General features: G+C 47.5%; 1 protein-coding gene and 1 long non-coding RNA gene across 2 annotated transcripts; both read left to right on the top strand.

Moving 5' to 3' along the window:
• The first annotated feature begins 441 nt into the window (after positions 1-441).
• On the top strand, positions 442-925 carry LOC119484365. The gene is made up of 2 exons (XR_005205974.1): positions 442-502; positions 539-925. It is a non-coding gene; the product is annotated as an uncharacterized LOC119484365 (long non-coding RNA).
• Positions 926-1207: 282 nt separating this feature from the next.
• LOC119484363 (peripherin-2-like) lies at positions 1208-16330 on the top strand. The gene is made up of 3 exons (XM_037763156.1): positions 1208-2401; positions 6941-7187; positions 14386-16330. Exons 1-3 carry the CDS (start codon positions 1821-1823, stop codon positions 14587-14589), a joined length of 1032 nt encoding a protein of 343 aa, XP_037619084.1. The 5' UTR covers positions 1208-1820; the 3' UTR covers positions 14590-16330.
• Positions 16331-18365: the final 2035 nt, after the last annotated feature.

Genomic DNA, 18365 nt, shown 5'->3' with positions numbered 1-18365 from the left:
AATAATAATAATATATTATATTATAGTATAATAATAATAATATATTATATTATAATAATAATATATTATATTATAGTATAATAATAATAATTATATTATAGTATAATAATAATAATATATTATATTAAAGTATAATAATAATAATAATATATTATATTATATTATAATAATAATTATATTATATTATAGTATAATAATAATAATAATATATTATATTAAAGTATAATAATATATTATATTATAGTATAATAATAATAATATATGATATTATAGTATAATAATAATAATAATATATTATATTATAGTATAATAATAATAATAATTATATTATAATATAATAATAATATATTATATTATAGTATAATAATAATAATATATTATATTATAGTATAATAATAATAATAATAATAATAATTATATTATAGTATAATAATAATAATATATTATATTAAAGTATAATAATAATAATAATATATTATATTATAGTATAATAATAATGAGCGTTTCTACGTTGAGGTTTGGCGCTGCGCTCAGAGAGGTGTCAGTGATCTTCTGGATGTTTCACGCTGCTCCTTTAAAGAGGCTTTGTAGTTCATGTGTTTGTTTTGGAGCGCTGTGATGTCACTTCCTGTTAAAATGAGTTGTTTTTTATGAGTTTGTGCTGAAACGTGACAGAAACATAGAAACCTTCATTCATTTATTTATTTATTTATTATTTTCTTTAAACTATTGTTTCAAAGATCCTGCTGACTTTTTTTGCCGTTTGAATAAAAAGATTTTCAGATTAACACCGGTGTTCACCGCATGTCGCCGCCATCGCCGCCATTTATCACATCAGACTTGTTAATATGTGAATTCTTGTATAAATGAGTAAATGTACAATATTGTATAAGAATAACAAAACCAATAAAAACTTTGAAAACAGTTCATGTTTCTGTTTGATTGATTAGTTCTCAGAGTCTCATGTCCGGGACACGCCAGCACACCGCCGGGACACACCGTGCACACATCCCTTAAACAGCGCAGCGTCCGTCAGCCTCGTTCCAAGAACTTTGTAGTTCTTTTGTTTGCTGAGTGAGTTCTTCTACTTCCTGTCTCCGAGGCCCACCTGCAGGGCGGTGAGACAGGAGAGACAGGAGAGACAGGTGAGACAGGTGAGACAGGTGAGTGAGGAGAGACAGGTGAGACAGGTGAGTGAGGAGAGACAGGTGAGACAGGAGAGACAGGTGAGACAGGAGAGACAGGTGAGACAGGTGAGACAGGAGAGACAGGAGAGACAGGTGAGACAGGAGAGACAGGAGAGACAGGTGAGACAGGAGAGAGAGGTGAGCTTCGGTCAGCTTCAGTGAACTCTGAGCTGAGGAGGAAGCTGCTGCTGCTGCTGCTTAACATCAAACCAATTAGCAGTAAGTCGGCCGATTAGAGGAGCAGCTGATCCGCTGCTAATTGGATCAGAACCGATCGGAGATTTAGGATGACGATCTGCTGCTCGCTCACATTCACACCTTTCTTCTTGTGGACCAGCGTGAAAGAGCCCGCTGCCCTTCTGACGGCTTTTATGTGAATATTTGGTTGTGATCTGATGGCAGACCCCTCGGCTCCCCCAGCGGTATGGACCGTCCTGACTCGCAGCTCGGCATTATGGGTCTGAAACCAGCAGTTCTGGCCGAGTCTCGTTCAGCTGCTTCTTTCTGGAACGGATTAAAACTCTGAAAGTCTGACGGATCCTCGAGTGCTCACCAGAGGAAAGCGTTTTCTCTTTGCTACCTGACGTTTAGTGTATTCCAGTCGAGTGTTCGGAACCACACCGAGAGGTTAAGATGCCGTTCATGCCGGTGAAGTTCAACCTGCAGAAGCGGGTGAAGCTGGCTCAGGGTCTGTGGATGATCTACTGGCTCTCGGTCATCGTGGGGATCCTCCTCTTCAGCCTCGGCATCTTCTTCAAGATCGAGCTGCGGAAGAGAAGCGAGCTGATGGACAACAACGAGAGCCACTTAGTGCCCAACCTGCTGATCCTGGTGGGCTTGTTGGCCTGCGGGGTCAACGCCTTCGGAGGAAAGGTGTGCCACGACTCTCTGGACCCCATCAAGTTCGCCAAGTGGAAGCCGATGCTGAAGCCGTACCTGCTGATGTGCTGCGGCTTCAACGCGCTGCTGCTGCTGACGGCGCTGCTCTGCTTCCTCATGCAGTTCGCCGTGTACCTGACGCTAGCCGAGGGCCTGAAGTACAGCATCAAGTTCTACAAGGACACGGACACGCCGGGACGCTGCTTCATGAAGAGGACGCTGGACATGACGCAGATCGAGTTCCGCTGCTGCGGCAACAACAACTTCAGGGACTGGTTCGAGGTGCAGTGGATCAGCAACCGCTACCTGGACATGAGCAACGACCTGGTCAAAGAGTGAGTACACGGACCCGACGCTGCACCCACCGATCGGCTAGAGCTGAAACACCGAGACGATTAATCAGAGAGAAACTGAGACTGATGTTTTATAGACCGAACGATTAATCAGCTAATCCAGAAATAATCTTTGGTTGCAGCTCTAGAATCTGTGAACGCTTCCACAGGTCTCACTGGTCATTGAACAGTTTTATATTTAACTTATTTATTCACTGATGACGACATCCAACACTTTTTAGTTTTAATGTTCCCAGAAAGTTCACTTCAGTCTTCAGTTTCTCTGCTGAAGCCTGATTCAAGTCTCAACAGCTCACACTGTAAACGTTGGGAACTCAGCGAGCAACAGGGAGGTCTGGTAACGAGGTCAGTGGAGGATAAATGAGGGAATTAAGGAGGTAAACGTTACCGTGCAGGAGGTCGATGTACCGGCTTCTCCTCTCTAAGTCTATAATCTGTCAGGATCTGATTTCCACCTTCGCTGCAGCTCACACGCCAGCTGACATGACAAGGTTAAACCGAACCAGCCCACCGAGGGAGTGCTCCATTCTCCCACCACAACACCCGACAAACACCCAACACCTTTCTGACAGAACGTGATCGTTGAAAACATGCAGCCACAGGCTGAGCACGTCAGCCTGTGGCTGCAGGTCTGTGGTTGCAGGTCTGTGGCTGCAGGTCTGTGGTTGCAGATCTGTGGCTGCAGGTCTGTGGTTGCAGGTCTGTGGCTGCAGGTCTGTGGTTGCAGGTCTGTGGCTGCAGGTCTGTGGTGCAGATCTGTGGCTGCAGGTCTGTGGTTGCAGGTCTGTGGCTGCAGGTCTGTGGTTGCAGATCTGTGGCTGCAGGTCTGTGGTTGCAGGTCTGTGGCTGCAGGTCTGTGGTTGCAGGTCTGTGGCTGCAGGTCTGTGGTGCAGATCTGTGGCTGCAGGTCTGTGGTTGCAGGTCTGTGGTTGCAGGTCTGTGGCTGCAGGTCTGTGGTTGCAGATCTGTGGCTGCAGGTCTGTGGTTGCAGGTCTGTGGTGCAGATCTGTGGTTGCAGGTCTGTGGCTGCAGGTCTGTGGTGCAGATCTGTGGCTGCAGGTCTGTGGTTGCAGATCTGTGGCTGCAGGTCTGTGGTTGCAGGTCTGTGGCTGCAGGTCTGTGGTGCAGGTATGTGGTTGCAGGTCTGTGGCTGCAGGTCTGTGGTGCAGATCTGTGGTTGCAGGTCTGTGGCTGCAGATCTGTGGTTGCAGGTCTGTGGCTGCAGGTCTGTGGTTGCAGATCTGTGGCTGCAGGTCTGTGGCTGCAGATCTGTGGCTGCAGGTCTGTGGTTGCAGGTCTGTAGTTGCAGGTCTGTGGCTGCAGGTCTGTGGTGCAGATCTGTGGCTTCAGGTCTGTGGTTGCAGATCTGTGGCTGCAGGTCTGTGGTTGCAGGTCTGTGGTTGCAGGTCTGTGGCTGCAGGTCTGTGGTGCAGATCTGTGGCTGCAGGTCTGTGGTTGTAGATCTGTGGCTGCAGGTCTGTGGTTGCAGGTCTGTGGTTGCAGGTCTGTAGTGCAGATCTGTGGTTGCAGGTCTGTAGTGCAGATCTGTGGTTGCAGGTCTGTGGCTGCAGGTCTGTGGTTGCAGGTCTGTGGCTGCAGGTCTGTGGTTGCAGATCTGTGGCTGCAGGTCTGTGGTTGCAGGTCTGTGGCTGCAGGTCTGTGGTGCAGATCTGTGGTTGCAGGTCTGTGGCTGCAGGTCTGTGGTGCAGATCTGTGGCTGCAGGTTTGTGGCTGCAGATCTGTGGTTGCAGGTCTGTGGCTGCAGGTCTGTGGTTGCAGGTCTGTGTTTGCAGGTCTGTGGCTGCAGATCTGTGGTTGCAGGTCTGTGGCTGCAGGTCTGTGGTTGCAGGTCTGTGGTGCAGATCTGTGGTTGCAGGTCTGTGGCTGCAGGTCTGTGGTGCAGATCTGTGGGTGCAGGTCTGTGGCTGCAGGTCTGTGGTTGCAGGTCTGTGGATGCAGGTCTGAGGCTGCAGGTCTGTGGTTGCAGGTCTGTGGTTGCAGGTCTGTGGGTACGGATCTTTAGTGACAGGTCTGTAGCTGCAAGTCTGTGGTTGCAGGTCTGTGGGTGCAGATCTGTGGTTGCAAGTCTGTGGCTGCAGGTCTGTGGTTTCAGGTCTATGGGTGCGGATCTTTAGTTGCAGGTCTGTAGTTGCAGGTCTGTGGCTGCAGGTCTGTGGTTGCAGGTCTGTGGCTGCAGGTCTGTGATTGCAGGTCTGTGGGTGCAGGTCTGTGGCTGCAGGTCTGTGGTTGCAGGTCTGTGGTGCAGATCTGTGGTTGCAGGTCTGTGGCTGCAGGTCTGTGGTTGCAGGTCTGTGGCACAGATCTGTGGTTGCAGGTCTGTGGCTGCAGGTCTGTGGTGCAGATCTGTGGGTGCAGGTCTGTGACTGCAGGTCTGTGGTTGCAGGTCTGTGGATGCAGGTCTGTGGCTGCAGGTCTGTGGTTGCAGGTCTGTGGTTGCAGGTCTGTGGTTGCAGGTCTGTGGGTACGGATCTTTAGTGACAGGTCTGTGGCTGCAAGTCTGTGGTTGCAGGTCTGTGGGTGCAGATTTGCGGGTGCAGGTCTGTGGGTGCGGATCTTTAGGTGCAGGTCTGTGGTTGCAGGTCTGTGACTGCAGGTCTGTGGGCGCGGATCTTTAGTAGCAGGTCTGTGGCTGCAGGTCTGTGGCTGCAGGTATGTGGGCGCGGATCTTTAGTAGCAGGTCTGTGGCTGCAGGTCTGTGGTTGCAGGTCTGTGGGTGCAGGTCTGTGGGTGCAGATCTGTGGTTGCAGATCTATGGTTGCAGGTCTGTGGTTGCAGGTGTGTGGCTGCCGGTCTGTGGTTGTAGGTCTGTGGGTGCAGATCTGTGGTTGCAGGTCTGTGGCTGCAGGTCTGTGGTTGCAGGTCTATGGGTGCGGATCTTTAGTTGCAGGTCTGTGGGTACGGATCTTTAGTTGCAGGTCTGTGGGTACGGATCTTTAGTTGCAGGTCTGTGGCTGCAAGTCTGTGGTTGCAGGTCTTTGGGTGGGGATCTTTAGTTGCAGGTCTGTAGTTGCAAGTCTGTGGCTGCAGATCTGTGGGTGCAGGTCTATGGCTTCAGATCTGTGGCTGCAGGTCTGTGGTTGCAGGTATTTGGTTGCGCATCTTTAGTTGCAGGTCTGTGGGTGCGGATCTTTAGTAGCAGATCTGTGGCTGCAGGTCTTCGGGTGCAGATCTATGGGTGAAGATCTTTAGTTGCAGATCTGTGATTGCGGGTCTGTTGGTGCAGATCTTTAGTTGCAGGTCTGTGGCTGGAGGTCTTTAGTTGCAGATGTGTGCCTGCACAGACCTTAAACCACAGACCTGGTACCTGGTACCTGGAAGGGGGTTCAGGAGGTTCAGGAGGTTGAGGAGGTTCCAGGAGGTTTAAGGGGGTTTCAAGAGGTTCAGGAGGTTTCAGGAAGTTTCAGGAGGTTTCAGGAGGTTCAGGAGGTTTCAGGAGGTTCAGGAGGTTCAGGAGGTTCAGGGGGTTCAGGAGGTTCAGGAGGTTTCGGGAGGTTTCGGGAGGTTTCGGGAGGTTTCAGGAGGTTTCAGGAGGTTCAGGAGGTTTCAGCAGGTTTCAGGAGGTTTCAGGAGATTGAGGAGGTTTTAGGAGGTTCAGGAGGTTCAGGAGGTTTCAGGAGGTTCAGGAGGTTGAGGAGGTTTCAGGAGGTTTCAGGAGGTTTCAGGGGGTTCAGGAGGTTCAGGAGGTTCAGGAGGTTGAGGAGGTTGAGGAGGTTTCAGGGGGTTCAGGAGGTTCAGGGAGTTCAGGAGGTTGAGGAGGTTGAGGAGGTTTCAGGGGGTTCAGGAGGTTCAGGGGTTCAGGAGGTTGAGGAGGTTGAGGAGGTTGAGGAGGTTTCAGGGGGTTCAGGAGGTTCAGGAGGTTCAGGGGGTTCAGGAGGTTGAGGAGGTTTCAGGAGGTTTCAGGAAGTTTCAGGGGGTTTTAGGAGGTTCAGGAGGTTCAGGAGGTTTCAGGAGGTTCAGGAGGTTTCAGGGAGTTTCAGGAGGTTTCAGGAGGTTTCAGGAGGTTTCAAGAGGTTTTGGTAGGTTTCAGGAGGTTCAGGAGGTTTCAGGAAGTCTCAGGAGGTTTCAGGAGGTTCAGGAGGTTTCAGGAAGTTTCAGGAGGTTTCAGGAGGTTCAGGAGGTTTCAGGAGGTTCAGGAAGTTTCAGGAGGTTTCAGGAGGTTCAGGAGGTTTCAGGAAGTTTCAGGAGGTTTCAGGAGGTTCAGGAGGTTTCAGGAGGTTCAGGAAGTTTCAGGAGGTTTCAGGAGGTTCAGGAGGTTTCAGGAAGTTTCAGGAGGTTTCAGGAGGTTCAGGAGGTTTCATGAGGTTTCGGGAGGTTTCAGGGGGTTCAGGAGGTTTCAGGAGGTTTCAGGGAATTCAGGAGGTTTCAGGAGGTTTCAGGAGGTTTCAGGAGGTTTCAGGAGGTTTCAGGAGCTTCAGGAGATTCAGGAGATTCAGTGAGTCTGGGGGTCTGTGACCTCCCTCCAGATTCCAGTGAACTAACTGTGCCTGTCTTCATCCTCAGTCGTGTCCTCAGTAACGTGGAGGGGAAGTACCTGATGGACAGCGTCCCATTCAGCTGCTGTAACCCCGGATCTCCTCGACCCTGCATCCAGCACCACCTGACCAATAACTCCGCCCACTACGACTACGACCACCGCATCGAGGAGCTCAACATCTGGTCCCGGGGCTGCCGCGAGGCCCTCTTCTCCTACTTCAGCAGCATGATGAACAGCATCGGAGTCCTCATCCTCGCCACCATCATCCTGGAGGTAAGGCTCCGCTTCAGCCAATCAGCATCCAGCCTGAGCCACGCTGTCTCTTAAAGGAACAGTCCGACATTTAGAGGAAGAGTCCACGAAATGTTCGACTGTTCCTTTAAGAGTTTAGAGAGAGGAACCTCAGCGCAGCCGGATCAACCGGTCTGAGTTCTGATGATCAACCGGTCTGAGTTCTGATGATCAACCGGTCTGAGTTCTGACTGATCAACCGGTCTGAGTTCTGACTGATCAACCGGTCTGAGTTCTGACTGATCAACCGGTCTGAGTTCTAACTGATCAACCGGTCTGAGTTCTGATGATCAACCGGTCTGAGTTCTAACTGATCAACCGGTCTGAGTTCTGATGATCAACCGGTCTGAGTTCTAACTGATCAATCGGTCTGAGTTCTGATGATCAACCGGTCTGAGTTCTAACTGATCAACCGGTCTGAGTTCTGATGATCAACCGGTCTGAGTTCTAACTGATCAACCGGTCTGAGTTCTGACTGATCAACCGGTCTGAGTTCTAACTGATCAACCGGTCTGAGTTCTGATGATCAACCGGTCTGAGTTCTGACTGATCAACCGGTCTGAGTTCTGACTGATCAACCGGTCTGAGTTCTGATGATCAACCGGTCTGAGTTCTGACTGATCAACCGGTCTGAGTTCTGATGATCAACCGGTCTGAGTTCTAACTGATCAACCGGTCTGAGTTCTGACTGATCAACCGGTCTGAGTTCTGATGATCAACCGGTCTGAGTTCTAACTGATCAACCGGTCTGAGTTCTAACTGATCAACCGGTCTGAGTTCTAACTGATCAACCGGTCTGAGTTCTAACTGATCAACCGGTCTGAGTTCTAACTGATCAACCGGTCTGAGTTCTGATGATCAACCGGTCTGAGTTCTAACTGATCAACCGGTCTGAGTTCTAACTGATCAACCGGTCTGAGTTCTGATGATCAACCGGTCTGAGTTCTGATGATCAACCGGTCTGAGTTCTAACTGATCAACCGGTCTGAGTTCTGATGATCAACCGGTCTGAGTTCTGACTGATCAACCGGTCTGAGTTCTGACTGATCAACCGGTCTGAGTTCTGATGATCAACCGGTCTGAGTTCTGACTGATCAACCGGTCTGAGTTCTGATGATCAACCGGTCTGAGTTCTAACTGATCAACCGGTCTGAGTTCTAACTGATCAACCGGTCTGAGTTCTGACTGATCAACCGGTCTGAGTTCTGATGATCAACCGGTCTGAGTTCTAACTGATCAACCGGTCTGAGTTCTAACTGATCAACCGGTCTGAGTTCTAACTGATCAACCGGTCTGAGTTCTAACTGATCAACCGGTCTGAGTTCTGATGATCAACCGGTCTGAGTTCTGACTGATCAACCGGTCTGAGTTCTGACTGATGACAGTTGTACATGAAACAGGTAATCTCATGTCTCTCCGGTGTCCTCCGGTGCTCCTAACTGTATCTGCAAGATGTCACAGACCAAGGAAAACAAGTAGTCAGAGCTGATCTGAGGTCTGCTGTCCAGCTGCCGTCTCTGAGAGCCGGCTGTCAATCACTCTAAACTCCGACCAAACGGTGAAACTAGGCAGCGCTGATCAGATATGAATCAATATTCTGTTACTGTAATGCCTATTCCTCTCCTCAGATGTTCTCAGAATCGTCTTGTAGTGCACGGTTTAGCTGGAACATCTGGTGAAGGAACGCCAAGTTCTGGTCACATGACCAGATCTCAGCCAATAGGAACGCTCTCTCTCCTGAAATGACCTGTGATTGGTCAAAGTCTCCCGTCACGGGCCAGATGTTCTAAATCCTGTAAACAGAGCCATGAGGAGGAGCAGAAGTCTAGTTTTCTCTCAGAACACTTGAATTACAATATGCTGAAAGGTTATTATGGGATGTCTGCCCAGTGATGCCAAAGATATACTGACTACTGAATTAATCAACCAATGAGACGCCTGTTGGGTTCTTCCCTTCATTTTTCTTCTTCTTGTTCTTCTTCTTGTTCTTGTTCTTCTTTTTCTTCTTGTTCTTGTTCTTGTTCTTGTTCTTGTTCTTGTTCTTCTTGATCTTCTTGTTCTTCTTCTTTTTCTTCTTGTTCTTGTTCTTGTTCTTCTTGTTCTTGTTCTTGTTCTTGTTCTTGTTCTTCTTGTTCTTCATTGTTCTTGTTCTTGTTCTTGTTCTTGTTCTTCTTCTTCTTCTTCTTCTTGTTCTTCTTCTTTTTCTTCTTGTTCTTGTTCTTGTTCTTGTTCTTGATCTTCTTGTTCTTGTTCTTGTTCTTGTTCTTGTTCTTCTTCTTCTTCTTCTTCTTGTTCTTCTTGTTCTTCTTCTTTTTTTTCTTGTTCTTGTTCTTGTTCTTGTTCTTGTTCTTGTTCTTCTTGTTCTTGTTCTTGTTCTTGTTCTTGTTCTTGTTCTTGTTCTTCTTGTTCTTGTTCTTGTTCTTCTTCTGTAAAAGAGCGTAAAGTATTTGCATCTTATTCTGTGTTCAACTGAAGCATTTCAGAATTCGCCAACGTTCTTTACGAGAACTGGTTGTTTTGTCACCAAACTTCTCCCTCTGATGTCATCATGATGATGTAATGAGAGCGTTTGGTTGGACAGGAGGGGCGGGGGGGCGGGGCTGATCAGGTCTGAGACGTTCTCCTGGAGCTGGACGCAAGACCAGTTCTCTTCTTAAGATTCAAAAACTAAAACACAGTAAATGAACCTTAAATGCAGGTTAACAGTATAACTGATTAGCGTTAGCACTGATTAGCGTTAGCACTGAAGGAGCTCTGCAGGCTGCACACTCCAGACTAGATCTAAAATCTGACCCGGGGTCAGTGGTTCAGATATATAGATCTAGAATCTGATCCGGGGTCAGTGGTTCAGATATATAGATCTAGAATCTGATCCGGGGTCAGTGGTTCAGATATATAGATCTAGAATCTGACCCGGGGTCAGTGGTTCAGATATATAGATCTAGAATCTGATCCGGGCTCAGTGGTTCAGATATATAGATCTAGAATCTGACCCGGGGTCAGTGGTTCAGATATATAGATCTAGAATCTGACCCGGGGTCAGTGGTTCAGATATATAGATCTAGAATCTGATCCGGGCTCAGTGGTTCAGATATATAGATCTAGAATCTGACCCGGTGTCAGTGGTTCTATAAATAGATTGTTTCTCCGGTTGGAGTTGACTCGGCGGCGGTGTGCTAAGCCGCCGAGCGGTGGTCAGGCTCACAGAGGATCAGGAACTATTCTGGGGGGGTTAATCTGCAGCAGCACCAGCAGCAGGTTGCATTCTGGGAAAATCAGATGAGCGACAGTAGCTGATGTGGGTCAAAACAACAGCTTCGACCTGAATCGCTACACCAGGCGGCGGATTTACCAACAACATGGTGAACTCAGTCACATCTTTACTGCTGCTGCTGGTCTCAGGTCTGTGACCAATCAGCAACCTCCTCCACAGTCTGTGACCAATCAGCAGCCTTCAGTCTTTGGACTGTGGGAGGAAACCTGAGAACCCGGAGTAAACCCACACTAACCTGCATGTCTTTGGACTGTGGGAGGAAACCTGAGAACCCGGAGTAAACCAGCGCTAACCTGCATGTCTTTGGACGGTGGGAGGAAACCTGAGAACCAGAGTAAACCCACGCTAACCTGCATGTCTTTGGACTGTGGGAGGAAACCTGAGAACCCGGAGTAAACCAGCGCTAACCTGCATGTCTTTGGACTGTGGGAGGAAACCTGAGAACCCGGAGTAAACCCACGCTAACCTGCATGTCTTTGGACGGTGGGAGGAAACCTGAGTACCAGAGTAAACCCACGCTAACCTGCATGTCTTTGGACTGTGGGAGGAAACCTGAGAACCCGGAGTAAACCAGCGCTAACCTGCATGTCTTTGGACTGTGGGAGGAAACCTGAGAACCCGGAGTAAACCCACGCTAACCTGCATGTCTTTGGACTGTGGGAGGAAACCTGAGAACCCGGAGTAAACCCACGCTAACCTGCATGTCTTTAGACGGTGGGAGGAAACCTGAGTACCGGAGTAAACCCACGCTAACCTGCATGTCTTTAGACGGTAAGGAAACCTGAGTACCGGAGTAAACCCACGCAAACCTGCATGTCTTTGGACGGTGGGAGGAAACTTGAGAACCTGGAGTAAACCCACGCTAACCTGCATGTCTTTGGACTGTGGGAGGAAACCGGAGAACCCGGAGTAAACCCACGCTAACCTGCATGTCTTTGGACTGTGGGAGGAAACCTGAACACCCGGAGTAAACCCACGCTAACCTGCATGTCTTTGGACTGTGGGAGGAAACCTGAGTACCGGAGTAAACCCACGCTAACCTGCATGTCTTTAGACGGTAAGGAAACCTGAGTACCGGAGTAAACCCACGCAAACCTGCATGTCTTTGGACGGTGGGAGGAAACTTGAGAACCTGGAGTAAACCCACGCTAACCTGCATGTCTTTGGACTGTGGGAGGAAACCGGAGAACCCGGAGTAAACCCACGCTAACCTGCATGTCTTTGGTCTGTGGGAGGAAACCTGAGAACCGGAGTAAACCCGCACTAACCTGCATGTCTTTGGACTGTGGGAGGAAACCTGAGAACCCGGAGTAAACCCACGCTAACCTGCATGTCTTTGGATGGTGGGAGGAAACCGGAGAACCCGGAGTAAACCCACGCTAACCTGCATGTCTTTGGACCGTGGGAGGAAACCTGAGTACCAGAGTAAACCCACGCTAACCTGCATGTCTTTGGACTGTGGGAGGAAACCTGAGAACCCGGAGTAAACCCACGCTAACCTGCATGTCTTTGGACAGTGGGAGGAAACCTGAGTACCGGAGTAAACCCACGCTAACCTGCATGTCTTTGGATTGTGGGAGGAAACCTGAGAACTCGGAGTAAACCCACGCTAACCTGCATGTCTTTGGACTGTGGGAGGAAACCTGAGAAACCGGAGTAAACCAGCGCTAACCTGCATGTCTTTGGACTGTGGGAGGAAACCTGAGAACCCAGAGTAAACCCACGCTAACCTGCATGTCTGTGGACGGTGGGAGGAAACCTGAGTACCAGAGTAAACCCACGCTAACCTGCATGTCTTTGGACTGTGGGAGGAAACCTGAGAACCCGGAGTAAACCAGCGCTAACCTGCATGTCTTTGGACGGTGGGAGGAAACCTGAGAACCAGAGTAAACCCACGCTAACCTGCATGTCTTTGGACGGTGGGAGGAAACCTGAGTACCAGAGTAAACCCACGCTAACCTGCATGTCTTTGGACTGTGGGAGGAAACCTGAGAACCCGGAGTAAACCAGCGCTAACCTGCATGTCTTTGGACTGTGGGAGGAAACCTGAGAACCCGGAGTAAACCCACGCTAACCTGCATGTCTTTGGACGGTGGGAGGAAACCTGAGTACCAGAGTAAACCCACGCTAACCTGCATGTCTTTGGACTGTGGGAGGAAACCTGAGAACCCGGAGTAAACCAGCGCTAACCTGCATGTCTTTGGACGGTGGGAGGAAACCTGAAAACCAGAGTAAACCCACGCTAACCTGCATGTCTTTGGACGGTGGGAGGAAACCTGAGTACCAGAGTAAACCCACGCTAACCTGCATGTCTTTGGACTGTGGGAGGAAACCTGAGAACCCGGAGTAAACCAGCGCTAACCTGCATGTCTTTGGACTGTGGGAGGAAACCTGAGAACCCGGAGTAAACCCACGCTAACCTGCATGTCCTTGGACTGTGGGAGGAAACCTGAGTACCAGAGTAAACCCACGCTAACCTGCATGTCTTTGGACTGTGGGAGGAAACCTGAGAACCCGGAGTAAACCAGCGCTAACCTGCATGTCTTTGGACTGTGGGAGGAAACCTGAGAACCCGGAGTAAACCCACGCTAACCTGCATGTCTTTGGACTGTGGGAGGAAACCTGAGAACCCGGAGTAAACCCACGCTAACCTGCATGTCTTTAGACGGTGGGAGGAAACCTGAGTACCGGAGTAAACCCACGCTAACCTGCATGTCTTTAGACGGTAAGGAAACCTGAGTACCGGAGTAAACCCACGCAAACCTGCATGTCTTTGGACGGTGGGAGGAAACCTGAGAACCTGGAGTAAACCCACGCTAACCTGCATGTCTTTGGACTGTGGGAGGAAACCAGAGAACCCGGAGTAAACCCACGCTAACCTGCATGTCTTTGGTCTGTGGGAGGAAACCTGAGAACCGGAGTAAACCCGCACTAACCTGCATGTCTTTGGACTGTGGGAGGAAACCTGAGAACCCGGAGTAAACCCACGCTAACCTGCATGTCTTTGGACCGTGGGAGGAAACCTGAGTACCAGAGTAAACCCACGCTAACCTGCATGTCTTTGGACTGTGGGAGGAAACCTGAGAACCCGGAGTAAACCCACGCTAACCTGCATGTCTTTGGACAGTGGGAGGAAACCTGAGAACCAGAGTAAACCCACGCTAACCTGCATGTCTTTGGATTGTGGGAGGAAACCTGAGAATTCGGAGTAAACCCACGCTAACCTGCATGTCTTTGGACTGTGGGAGGAAACCTGAGAAACCGGAGTAAACCCACGCTAAACTGCATGTCTTTGGCGTGTGGGAGGAAACCGGAGAACCCGGAGTAAACCCACGCTAACCTGCATGTCTTTGGACTGTGGGAAGAAACGTGAGAACCGGAGTAAACCTGCACTAACCTGCATGTCTTTGGACTGTGGGAGGAAACCTGAGAACTGGAGTAAACCCACACTAACCTGCATGTCTTTGGACTGTGGGAGGAAACCTGAGTACTGGAGTAAACCCACACTAACCTGCATGTCTTTGGACTGTGGGAGGAAACCTGAGAACCGGAGTAAACCCACGCTAACCTGCATGTCTTTGGACTGTGGGAGGAAACCTGAGTACCGGAGTAAACCCACGCTAACCTGCATGTCTTTGGACTGTGAGAGGAAACCTGAGAACTGGAGTAAACCCACACTAACATAGGGAGAACATGATAACTCCACACAGAAGGACCTGCTGATCTGGAGGACACATGATCAAAACATCCATATTAGCCACAACACAATAATGCTATGACATGATATACGTGATATACTGTATATCTGATATATATATATATATATATATATATATATATATATACTAACCCTGTGTGTGTGTGTGTGTGTGTGTGTGTGTGTGTGTGTGTGTGTGTGTGTGCCAGTCGGCGGACATGGCAGGGTTGAAGTACCTGACCACGGCTCTGGAGACGATGGAGGACCCGGAGAACCCGGAGTGTGAAAGTGACGGCTGGCTGCTGGAGAAAGGCGTGAAGGAGACGTTCGGCGAGATGTTCGCCAAGCTGAAGACGCTGGGGAAGAGCAACCAGGTGGACGAGGGCGGGGACGCACCTGAGGCTGCCACCTGAGAGCCCCGCCCGCCACCACACAGGACTCAGGTCTCCAACACCGTCTGTACACGTGTTACAATACTACACACACACACACACACACACACACACACACACACACACACACGTTCAAAGTGAACAAGTCATTATTTAATTATTGTGATTGTTGATATTTTTTCCATACGGTGTAAATATGTTGAACAGAGTTTATTTTTAATCAGGAGGAACTAAAACCTGCTGCTGTAAATAAAACATCTGGGACGGGATTTAACGTTACACCCCCCCCCCCCCCCCCCCCCCCCCCCGTTAATACTTCCTGTCAGACGCCATCAGGCCCGACCGATACATCACACCACTGCTCACTGCTCACCTCAGCTCATATCTGATTGATTGATTGATTGATTGATTGATTGATTGACTAGTCCAGCAGACAGCAGCTTCTTGCCAAACATGTTTATGTGATGAACAGACGTCAATGAATGCATCGTTATCAGCTGTTTCTGGTCTCAGACCTGGACTATCGGTCGGGTCCTGGTCTCTGTCTCAGACCTGGACTATCGGTCAGGTTCTGGTCTCAGTCTCAGACCTGGAGTATCGGTCGGGTTCTGGTCTCTACCGGCGGACACGCTTGGTTGACATGGAAACAGACGGCCACAACATCCAAAATCCACAGAGGTGCTCAGCCTCCACTGCTGAGCAGCAGGAGGTATATACAGAGGTATGTAGAGGTATATACGGAGGTATGTAGAGGTATATACGGAGGTATGTAGAGGCATATGCGGAGGTATGTAGAGGTATATACAGAGGTATGTAGAGGTATATACGGAGGTATGTAGAGGTATATACGGAGGAATGTAGAGGTATATACGGAGGTATGTATATACGGAGGTATGTAGAGGTATATACGGAGGTATGTAGAGGTATATACGGAGGTATGTATATACGGAGGTATGTAGAGGTATGTACGGAGGTATGTAGAGGTATATACGGAGGTATGTATATACGGAGGTATGTAGAGGTATGTACGGAGGTATGTAGAGGTATATACGGAGGTATGTAGAGGTATATACGGAGGTATGTATATACGGAGGTATGTAGAGGTATATACGGAGGTATGTAGAGATATGTACGGAGGTATGTAGAGGTATATACGGAGGTATGTATATATGGTGGTATGTAGAGGTATATACGGAGGCATGTAGAGGTATATACGGTGGTATGTAGAGGTATATACGGAGGTATGTATATACGGAGGTATGTAGAGGTATACACGGAGGTATGTAGAGGTATATACGCAGCCAATAATGTTTATATAATTTGGACACGTCTTTCTAACTACGTCTAACACACGTCTTCTAACTTCTTTACTATCACACGGCGTGTTTTTTAAGGTTGGTCGATTAAGCTAGCTAACGTTAATGCTAACATTAGCACTAACATCTCTAACCTGAAGCACGTGATGGGTAGAGGACTGAGTCTGTGAGACAGAGTTCAGGGTGTGAATGACCCACGGTGGCCGTCTGGTTCCTGTCACAGCGACGCCGGTTCACACCTGAAACAGGAAGGTTTTTATACTCTAAACACACAGGTGTGAGATAACGTGTAGTGATTAAAGTGTCTAAAGAGAAGTTCAGTTGTAATATTTCTTCATGTTTCTGTGTTTTCTTTCTTTGTGATGATGATGAGAGTTGTGATGTTGTGGGTTGCTAGGAGCTAGTAGTCGCTCCACGGAGTACCATAAAACCTCTAAACCATGAAACCAAACTGTCTGAATCGTCTGTTATCATCAACATTTTTTCTGGACATGGAAACACAAGAATATACACAGGTATATATACAGGTGTATACATGCTAGGAGCTAGTAGTCGCTCCACCGAGTACCGTAAAACCTCTCAACCATGAAACCAAACTGTTTGACTAGTCTGTTTTCATCAAAACTGTCTCTGGACATGGAAACACAAGAATATACACAGGTATACACAGGTTTACACAGGTTTATACAGGTGTATACAGGTTTATACAGGTGTATACAGGTTTATACAAGTGTATACAGGTTTATACAGGTATACACAGGTGTATACAGGTTTATACAGGTGTATACAGGTTTATACAGGTGTATACAGGTTTATACAAGTGTATACAGGTTTATACAGGTATACACAGGTGTATACAGGTTTATACAGGTGTATACAGGTTTATACAGGTGTACACAGGTGTACACAGGTGTACACACGTGTACACAGGTTTATACAGGTGTATACAGGTTTATACAGGTGTATACAGGTTTATACAGGTGTATACAGGTTTATACCGGTGTATACAGGTGTATACAGGTTTATACAGGTGTATACAGGTTTATACAGGTGTATACAGGTATATACAGGTATACACAGGTGTATACAGGTTTATACAGGTGTATACAGGTGTATACAGGTTTATACAGGTGTATACAGGTTTATACAGGTGTACACAGGTGTACACAGGTGTACACAGGTGTACACAGGTTTATACAGGTGTATACAGGTTTATACAGGTGTATACAGGTTTATACCGGTGTATACAGGTGTATACAGGTTTATACAGGTGTATACAGGTTTATACAGGTGTATACAGGTATATACAGGTATACACAGGTGTATACAGGTGTATACAGGTGTATACAGGTTTATACAGGTGTATATAGGTGTATACAGGTGTATACAGGTGTATACAGGTGTATAAAGTTTTACAGTGACAGTGTTTTACAGTGCAGTGTTTTACAGTAACAGTGTTTTACAGTGACAGTGTTTCACAGTGACAGTGTTTTACAATGCAGTGTTTTACAGTGCAGTGTTTTATAATGCAGTGTTTTATAGTGCAGTGTTTTATAATGCAGTGTTTTATAATGCAGTGTTTTACAGTAAGTGTTTTACAGTGCAGTGTTTTACAGTGCAGTGCTTTACAGTGACTGTGTTTTACAGTGCAGTGTTTTACAGTGACAGTGCTTTATAATGCAGTGTTTTATAATGCAGTGTTTTACAGTAACAGTGTTTTACAGTGAGTGTTTTACAGTGACAGTGTTTTACAGTGACAGTGTTTTACAGTGCAGTGTTTTATAATGCAGTGTTTTATAATGCAGTGTTTTACAGTGACAGTGTTTTACAGTGCAGTGTTTTAGAGTGGCAGTGTTTTATAAAGCAATGTTTTACAGTGCAGTGTTTTACAGTAACAGTGTTTTACAGTGCAGTGTTTTACAGTGCAGTGTTTTACAGTGACAGTGTTTTACAGTGCAGTGTTTTATAATGCAGTGTTTTATAATGCAGTGTTTTATAATGCAGTGTTTTACAGTGAGTGTTTTACAGTTCAGTGTTTTTGTAGTACTTGTACTGTGTTGTACAGTGTGTTGTAGTATTAATACTGTGTTCTACAGCGTGTTGTAGTACTTGTACTGTGTTCTACAGTGTGTTGTAGTACTTGTACTGTGTTCAACAGCGTGTTGTAGTACTTGTACTGTGTTCTACAGTGTGTTGTAGTACTTGTACTGTGTTCTACAGTGTGTTGTTGTATTAATACTGTGTTCTACAGTGTGTTGTAGTACTTGTACTGTGTTCTACAGCGTGTTGTAGTATTAATACTGTGTTCTACAGTGTGTTTTAGTACTTGTACTGTATTCTACAGCGTGTTGTAGTACTTGTACTGTGTTCTACAGTGTGTTGTAGTACTTGTACTGTGTTCTACAGTGTGTTGTAGTATTAATACTGTGTTGTACAGTGTGTTGTAGTATTAATACTGTGTTCTACAGCATGTTGTAGTAT

This window comes from Sebastes umbrosus, unplaced genomic scaffold (genome assembly GCF_015220745.1).
Source record: "Sebastes umbrosus isolate fSebUmb1 unplaced genomic scaffold, fSebUmb1.pri scaffold_173_arrow_ctg1, whole genome shotgun sequence".
Taxonomy (NCBI): Eukaryota; Metazoa; Chordata; class Actinopteri; order Perciformes; family Sebastidae; genus Sebastes; species Sebastes umbrosus.
The sequence above is the reverse complement of the archived record's forward strand: the minus strand, read 5'-3'. Positions and strand labels throughout refer to the sequence as shown.